Source organism: Haplochromis burtoni, unplaced genomic scaffold (genome assembly GCF_018398535.1).
Source record: "Haplochromis burtoni strain Fernald_Lab_line unplaced genomic scaffold, NCSU_Asbu1 Contig_323, whole genome shotgun sequence".
NCBI classification, from domain to species: domain Eukaryota; kingdom Metazoa; phylum Chordata; class Actinopteri; order Cichliformes; family Cichlidae; genus Haplochromis; species Haplochromis burtoni.
Window position 1 is genome coordinate 379,135 of NW_024582684.1, and position 9,516 is coordinate 388,650.

A 9,516-nucleotide genomic window follows, 5' to 3' on the forward strand; every position below is an offset into this window, starting at 1 on the left:
ATATATATATGCACACACACATATACTGCAAAAGTGGAAGAAAAAGGTACAAAAGCAGAGAATTTTTCATGAATATGTTTAACGGTGGAGGGCTGTAATAAGCACATGGATGTGAGTGATAGTGGTGCTATCTGCACAGCAGGAGCCTATAGCCAGTTAAGTTACAGAAGAGGGCAGAACAAATGGTTCCACCAGGGTTGAAAGAGGAGCGAGGAGAAGGGGGATAGACGCCAGGCAGGGAGGAGAGGGAAAATGAGGTGAAGAGAAAAACACCAGTGCAAGATGACTGAGAGTGCGAAAGAAATGAAAGACAGATGTAAGCACACACAGAGAAAGAAACAAAGACAACACATTGAAAGATAAGAGCGAAGAAAAGGCTGCAGAGAAAAATGGGAGTGAGGGAGGGAGGAGAAAGGCAGAGGTACGAAGACAGAGTGAAAGCAGGGACAGACAGAAGCGAAACAATTCATTTTCGCTGACAGTCAGCACTGAGATCCATAAGCGAACAGCTAAATATAACTCAGAGATTCAACAGTGAGAGAAGCTTTTGCCTTTACAACACAGAAGAATGGAGAAGAGAAAATACGTGCTGGAGGAGACTCACACTGAGCTGGCTGCATTCTGAAAACAATTGTTTCCTCATGGATACGGTTAATTAAAGTGTCAGATCATAATTCAGATCATTAGCATGACTTAAGCAGCTGGGTAACTGAATGATGTGTTACAGTAATAAAACCATTGCTGCTACAGCAATCAAAAGCCTATGGTTAAAGTGTTAAAGAATGTATAGCTATTTCTTAGTCTGAATTCCCTGCAGCAAATGTATCAACTTGTAATAAAACTGGAGCCTTGAAGTCTAATAAACCTTTAGACAGGTTTATCTTGCACTCTGGGAACTGGGAAGGGATTAGGTGACCGTAAATAATAGGCTAAGACCTCTGGCTCTTATATTACCTCGTGACTGAGGCTGGGCTGATGGTTGGAACTGTGGTGACCGGGTCTTTATGAGGAGTTCTGAAGGATGCAGAAGATCTGATTGAAGTTGGATCCGGAGTTGTGGCTTTAAACTTGAGTGAGGAAGAAAGCTTGAGCATAGACAAAGCCGGGTGACTCGAGGATCCAGCTGGGTCCGCTGCTGGCTCCGGAGAAGCAGTCGCTAGAGTGGGTGAGGAAGAGGGGCTTTCTGTTGCAACTGATGCCAGAGGGGGCAAACACAGTCGAGTACGGTGTTCATCCACCTGGTGGGCTGGGACGTAGGTTATACTGGGGGTAGGGGAATGTGGGAAAAGAAGTGTGGGAACGGGGTGAAAGCATTATAAACATTATTTACTTAAGTTTTATCAACACTGTTTTCTCAGCAGCACATTTGCTTTACTTCTTCACCAAAGAATGAGCAATGGGTTCTTAAGGAATGAAAAAACAGTCCCAGTAGTGAGAAATTTCTATAAATCATAAATTAAATATCAGTTGAATAAGACAATAATTGCATTTTATCCACTGAAGTAATGGCAAGTTTTTAAAATGACTCTTATTCACTGCCTTATCAAGATAAGATGAGTTTAGTAACATTTTCATTTCTATAAAGAGGATTTTTAAGCAACCTCCAGCTTAGCTAAGCATAAAGCTCATGCAGGGGGAAACAGTGTGTCCAAAATCCACACAAAAGATAACAGATAAAACAAAATGTGTCAATTAGTTAATTTATTAAAAGAGATTAAGTTATAGATTTTTTGTTTTAAGTTTATAAAGAAGATAGATGTGGTGACTTCCAGAAGTCTTTAGTTTATTTTCCAGCGTTAATTCTTATGTGATTGCTCAGTGGTATCAAAGCAGAGCCAATAAAACTGCAAAGAAATGTGCTACTCGCTGTTTCATTTTGCCAAACAGAAACTGACAAATCCTGGCAGTCTTCATGAAATCACTCACTTCTCTCAGGATGCAAATTAACCGCTTCTGCTGTCAAGTAGCTTGGACTATTAGCCAGCTAGCTTGCCTACAAGCATGGAGAAATGTCTGAGTCAATTTAGGCTAAAGAATATAGGGGAGAGGGGCTGTTCTCAGAAATTTTGCTTCCTTGTAAGGTGTCCATTTTGTCAAAAAACACTGTACATCCATCATTTTGCCTGGAGACTATCCTGGCTGTCATAGGGAAAAAGTGGGGTACCTCCTGGACAGGTCACCAGTTTATCATAGATAGAGGCTAACGTGGAAAGACGGACAAGCATTCACACTTGCAATCACCTGCAGAAGAATTGCCAATTAACCTAAACCCATGCACGGCTTTGGACTGTGGGAGGCAACTGGAGACAAGAAAACTCCCCACAAACAGGTCCTAGCTAGCCAGTGAATTCAAACCCCAGACCTGCTTTCTGTGAGGCAACAGCACTAACAACAAAAACCCCCACTATTATTCAGACAGTTTTACTTGTTGACAATTTAACATTGAACTGAAGACAAATTAAGCCATATTGATGGACAAATACCACATAATAGCTAAGCAACTAAAAACATACCCTTTTTGTATGTCATACATTAATTTTTTTTTCTTTTACAAACAACCTCTAATCCACAAAAAAAACTGAAGTTGTCGGTCAAACGATATTTAGAGCTCTGAAAATACAGATGTGTCCCGTTCCATCTGAAAAATGGAAAAATCTTCTCAGCGTTTTTGTTTTACATAATCCCAGATCTGCCTAAGCCATGTCAAGGACATCATTCAGCCCCCTCCTCCCACTTTTATTTTTCTTCTTTTTACACGGTGTGATGCTACTAGCAGACATGCTTTTTGAATCTGCTGAAAAAGCCAATTTCTATGTTTCATTCAGGGTGGTAGAATGAACACGGTAGTCTACACTAAGCTGTTGTGACTGAGCCATGTGGACAGCCTGTCTTGTCTGAAAGGAGGCAGTTTGATGGTGACAAGCCCTCACCCGTCTATGTGTCTTATTCTGAGGCTGCCAAAGCAACTCATCTGCCTCCACTCGCTCTTAGTTTATCTGAAGTGCTGTTTAGGAGTAGGCAGTGTGAGCACATGGTATGTGTATACTGATGAGTGTTTTTGTGTGTATATGATAGAGAAAGCCAAAACGCGTGTGGGTATTCGTCCGCGTGTGTATTGTGTACGCATCTATGAGAGGCTCTTTAAAACGTTCTTTTATTCAGAAGCACACTGTTCAAGGTGAGATGAGTGATGAATTATTCAGAGATATTTCCCATAGCAGGAAAAGGTGTTTTTGGAGGTTAGACCATTGAAAGGCTGGTATGTGTGTTAATGTTTGTATGTGTGTGCCCATAAATGCAACACAGAGCGGAAGAGAGAGAGGGAGGGAGAGAGAGAGACTGGGAGAAAGTGAGTGGGTGTTCTGCAGGGCAATGGGGTGGTGGGGGTGGAGCACATCTCCAATCAGCCAAACAAGCATTGCCAATGTGGAGCCATAACTGCTGATGTTAGAACAAGTAATAATTTATCCAATTTCCCCTTAGGCAATCTTTAAAATTTCATCACCTAATCTAATCTAACATGACTGCACTGCCTCAGTCAGCTATGACTGCAGTGTCAAAAAAAACCAAGGTGGTAATGGAGATCCAAAGTGAGACGAGATCATTTATAGGTGATGATGCGGTCAAAGTCATGTGACTGCAGAGATGATGATATTGATGACATGCTTGTACACATTGCAGATGCAGGCTGTTACATTTTGCATGGGTAGATCTAACATATATGCATGGTAGTCAATTACTTTTTCAGCAGTTGTTCTCAACATTCCCAAAAGACCGTTCCACATTCTCTCCAAACTAATACCTTTGGTTTTCTTGTTTCTCAAAGAAAACTGTCTTTAAACTATGACAGCACGGAAAGTGCACATAAATGCAATGCAAATAATTGCATTAAGTAACTACTGTAATCCGCTGGGGTCTCTTCAGTTGGGAAAAACACTCACTTTATAGTTTTGGTAATTGCCTGAGGCCTTGAACCACAAGTTTTAAGTAAACAAACAGTTTTCTTTTTTTAGTGGTGCCTGCAAAACTTTTGAAAATCCGAAAACCTAAATTGGGTATCTGCCTTGTTTAACGAATGTATTAAACCACCTATCAAAAAACAAGAAAACACAAATAATTCAGAAAGTGTTTAAAACTAATAATTATATTGTTAGTTATTTGGCAAATAACCAGCTGAACGCACATTTTTATACCGAAATCTGAGAACAAGTGAGAACCTCAAGTGTTTTTGGGTAAGTCTTTAGTCAGCTAGTTTGCTACACAGCTTGATCTGGGCAGTTATCCCAATCTTCCTGACAGGGTTCTCAAGCTCTTTCAGTCATCTTCAATTTTCTACACAAATGCATATGTGGGCTGAGCCAGAACTTTGGTTTGATGATTCCACGACTGCCCTGTACTTGACCTGAAGCCATGCTAATGCTGCCTCGGCTGTATGCCTCCGTTCATTGTTGTGCAGAAAGGTAAGTCGTTGCACCAAACTAAGATCACTTACACTTGGAGCCTCTCTGTTGTGTATGCATACACTACATACTCAATAACTGAGAATGATAAAACCATAAAACATATTTTAGACATTTTTGCAAATGGAAGATCAACAACTAAAATCTCGCACAAACATTTTCTGATCTTTAATTTAGAAATATGAAGGAATCCCTCTGGCAGCAGTTTATAGCCTCAAGTATTTCAGATTTTAGGGTAAGTCTAAGTTGTACGCTGGATTGCTACACAGCTGGGTCTGGGCAGTTATCCCATTTTTTCTGGCAGATTTCTCAAGCAACTTCAGTCGTCTTGAACTTTCTCCACAGATATTGAAGTGGTTTTAGGCTAAACTTAAAGACTGTCCTTGACCTGACCTGAAACCACACTAGTGCTATCATGGCTGTCTGTTTCAGATCATTGTTGAGCAGAAAGATGAATCACTGCCCTAAACTCAAGTCACTTACATTTGGAACATCTCTGTATTTAGCTGAGAAGCACACACAGCGTGTTGCCTTGTCACTGGTTTTAGACAGGTGATAAGTAATAAGCAGTGTCTAGTGCTGAACAGAGATGGTGCTTAGAAATGTGCAGGAGAATCATCCCAGAGAATCTTGTTCCTTTAGTCCTCTAAATACCCCTTGTGGGAGGTTGTATGCGTTTTAATCAAGAGTGCCTTCAATCTTGCTGCTGTATCATAAAAGCCCGTTCTCCACAAAGGACTTCTGAAGCTTTGTTTGAGTGACTTTGGGATTCCTTTTATCTGTATGACACTGACACAACTTTGGATGAAGCAAAAATAATCTGCTGTACCTGACCACAATTTGGATGTGATAGTAAAGATTTTGTAAATGCAGAAAAATTCTAATGTAATTTAAAAAATGTACAGTTCTAAAAAAATCCCTGTACATCCCTGAAAGATGATTCTGTTCATCTGGACGTATCAACTTTTTGATATTTCTTTACCTGGATGATTGAGCAAGCATCAAGACTTTTTTGTGCCTTTTACACTGTGCAAAAATATTAAAACATCAAAATAAGCAATTCAAAAAATACAGTTATTGTAATTTGGAGTAAAATGAAATAAAAAGTAATCTCAAAAAGCTGTACTGAATGTAATGTAAAAAAAACATAAGACAGCTAAATCAAGTGAAGCTAGCTGCCATGGGTAGCTTTAGGCTTTAAAATAAAGTGTGAAAAAGTGTGAAAAACTAAACATGTAGTTATTGATTTTTTTTCCCCCATTTTTTTTTATTATTTATAGACGTTATAAAACAACGATGTAGCTTCCAAACCTGACAAATGAAGCCTGTGTGAAAGTGTGTTAAACCTGCTACCTGAAGTCTACAAGATGACATCAGCTGTAGTTGCAATACACTTTCAGTCTTATTAAAGTCTGCAGGAAAAGTGTAGAAGCTTATTTCTGTTAGTGAAAGAAATAAGCAGAACAGCAATGTCTGTATTTCTTAGGTTTTGTGTGTACTTTAGGTGAGTCGTTTTTAGGGGTAAAAAAAAAGAGTAGCACTGTCCACTCAGGTGTTTTTACTTCTCGTGGATGACCTGCACTGGGGACTGTGTGGGCATGTGTACTAGAGCATGTGCTTGACTATCGTAATGATCTGACAGTTTTGCTACATTAAGGTTGAGAAGCTACATCTTCCTCAATTCCAGAGGTTCTTTTGCGGTGACTTAGCCCAGTTTTAACTTGAATAGAGGTCTAATTAGCCATATTGAATATATTTTTGTGAGTGCTCTTTAAAACGAGATAATTTGGCATTTCACAAGAACAATGGCTCTTTGTTTTTATGAAAATGCCTCAGTAGGTCACTGTACCACAAAATACCTAACACCCCACCTGGAGCAAGAAACTGAGACAGCTTGATACAAGTAGTTCATTTTTTCATTTGCACCTGGGATATTTCTGCTGTAAGATCAAGTCTTCTCTTTTTTTTTGTCAAGAGACCTTCAGAAATGTAATTAGTTTCTTAATATACTTACTCTACTCGAGCCACAATCGTCAAAATAATGTTGCAAGCACAATTACTAAGTATAAGAAATCCAAAGGTTCAAGCAGCACTTGAAACACTGTAAAGGATGTAAACAGTACTGCACAGCCAGTCAAACAGTGTGTTTGTTTAGGGATTAAGGATTCTTGAGAAAAAAGGAGTTCTGTTATGTACAGTAAAAAAAAAAGCCCTAGAGTGCTTTAGCACTTTTGTTGAGCTTGACCATGTTTTCTGGTGGGCTGCGGGGATGTGACTGTCTCCTTACCTCATTTCTGGACCTATGACGGAGTGCCTGCGGAGCATGGCCCTGGCCTTGGCGCTGGTCAGGTTGGAGGTAGATTCTCCATTTATGGCCAAGATGGCGTCCCCCACCCCGAGCCTGCCATCCTGGCTAACAGCCCCCCCCTGGACCACACTGCGCACCAGCATGCCTGAACCGTCCTTGATAGCACTCACTGCCATCCCTGCCAACATGCACATTAACACACACACACACACACAAGCACACAAAAGCACAGGTGAACGGAGGGCTGGCTAAGGCTGCTTTGAATGCATGCCAAACAGAGAGACAGTCGCCCAAACAAACACCTGACAGTGGTATAATCAGCATAATCAAGACAGACACTAGGCAGATTAGCACACAAACATGGCTACAAATGCTTGACATTTACACAGCATCATCCCTCACAGTCACACCCACAAAAGGTGCACAAAGAGCGTCATGCACACTCACATCCACAGAGGGCAGAGGGCACAGGTGACTGACGAGTAACACATGCCTGTCACATAAACACCTGACTTTGGCATTATCAGTTTGGACACTAGGAGGATTACACAAACACTTCATTAATGCAAACAGACAGAAGCAGGTAAATCAGGCGTCCACACACACGCACGCCCATGCACGCACATACACAAACCACAGAAAGGGAAGCCAGCCAGCCTGCAACGAATTAGGCAGTCTGGTCTATAGCTGCTGGCGTACTACGTTGCTATCTAACTACAATCCACAACACTATGGTCGTACATAATTTGAAATTCGTCAAAGAAATGACTTTGTGCTTATTTTTCATCATATAAATAGTTTATTGTCTTTTTCTTATTACATTCAAATTACAATACAATCATAGTGCATGGAATACAGTCAACAGAAGACATAGCTACCGATTTTGACAGGACAAACAGAAGACACATGTTTTAAAGACATTCAAAGAAATTATGGTGAATGTTTTAAATGTGCTCAATACTATGACACTCTAACCAGACAGATTTATACATTACAAACTCTGCCAAAACAATGCTTAAAATACGTTACGGTAAAATCCAAATGAAATATTCTACATGGAAATCTAAACCTCATCAAAAAGTAAGTCAAACAAATTCACACCAACTGGTTCACGCCAGGAATAAGCAACCACTAAATTGGCTGTTTATCGTCATGTTTTAGATGAGCAAGGCAAGAAAAAAACCCTTTTCACACCATCAAACCTTTTTCTTTGACAACCTGCTCTAAAGAATATCCAAACTCTAGCACGAAGCAGCCATATACGGTATGTGCATGTCTCACTTGGGTAAAAAGTCATAGTCATGGATCGCATTGCACATGGCACCTATTGGAAAAGTTGGTAAAGTAGCACAAAAAATGTTGCACTACATTACCATTGCTCATAAAAATAAGTCCATATTCAAGCCTTATGGATAAACACTGTAACCCTGTCTATGCTGAGGCTTTTGCCTCAGATCAAACATATGTAAATTCACAAAACCAGAAACAAACTAAATATGCAAACCCTCCATACTTGGATATCCAGAAGACAGAACTTCAATAAATATCTCAGTAAGAGGATCGACAATATTTTTAAACAGGTAAAAACCAAAGAATACAGTGGTGCAACACACAGACACAGACTGTAGGTTATGACCTTGATATTCTCTACCTGTGAACATTTGCATAATTTCAAACTTTCACACACATACACACACTCACACACATAGTGTGGTGCCTTATTAGCACGTTTGGAGAATACAAATGACTTTGTTTCCTTATACTTTGCATAGAGCAGAACTGCTTTGCACTCTTTGTTCGCCTCCTGTGTTTGAAGAGCCAAACATCAGACTTTCTCTTGGAGCAGTTAAGACAATGCAGTCTCAAAACTGGAGTATAAAAAATATAATCATATATTAGGATCAACATTCAAATTAATATGTCATTTATTAAATCAATGTTACGTTTTCATTCTCTTTTACGCCACTTCATTGCTTCGTACCTCAAACACACACACACACACACATGCGGTAAACACACGGATCATATTTTTCTCAGGAATGAGGAACACATTGCTTCATCATTCCTCTTCAGGGCAGTCGTCATCACCGCCTCCTATTAGTGTCATTATCGCCATGCCTGCGATGTACACACACCAAGACAGCACCACCATGAGAAAGACGGAGAACATACCAAGGCTACGATTGCCCCGCACAACAGTGATTGTCCTCTCAAAGCTGGTGCGGGGGGGCAGAGGTGGCGGCTGCTGCATGTCGTCATCGTCCATGTTGGTGAAGCGATGATGCAGCTGGTGTTCCAGAGAGAGAGAGAGAGCGCGACAAGGGGGCATGGGTGAGTGAGAGCATAAAAGTGTTTTTTCATGCTAGTGAACAATATTGCAGCACAGCTCCACGCTAACAACGACAGTGTTAACAAATTTATATTCACCAACTTTTCAGTGTTCAAGTTTGGCACACTAGCAGTCTAACATCTTTTAAAACAACTAAACACAAAGTGAAGTGGAGGCTGATCGAAAGGTCAATAATTTTGCAGGCGTTTGGTGAATGTTTGTCCTAGACACCAAATTGTTTGGGTGATTCATCCAGTAAATGGGTGAAAACTGACCTGCTGGTGGTGTTAATGACATAGTCACACAATCATCAAATCATCTGAATCTGTCATGATTGTTGGTGTCAGACAGGTATTTAGGAAACTGCTACTACTGGGGTTTTCCCACATAGCATCTCTGGGGTTTATAGATAATGGTCA

General features: G+C 40.3%; 1 protein-coding gene across 3 annotated transcripts in view; it reads right to left on the minus strand.

The window, feature by feature from the left end:
* The window catches only part of si:dkey-92j12.5 (multiple PDZ domain protein), a 51,386-nt gene that overhangs the window by 17,897 nt on the left and 23,973 nt on the right, over positions 1 to 9,516 (minus strand). For all 3 annotated transcript variants that reach the window (XM_005941858.3, XM_005941857.3, XM_005941859.3), the window contains exons 19-21: positions 8,941 to 9,055; positions 6,748 to 6,946; positions 955 to 1,263 (exon numbers count right to left, since the gene is read on the minus strand). In XM_005941858.3, coding sequence (XP_005941920.1) covers positions 955 to 1,263; positions 6,748 to 6,946; positions 8,941 to 9,055 — 623 coding nt within the window. The remainder of the gene's footprint in view (positions 1 to 954; positions 1,264 to 6,747; positions 6,947 to 8,940; positions 9,056 to 9,516) is intronic.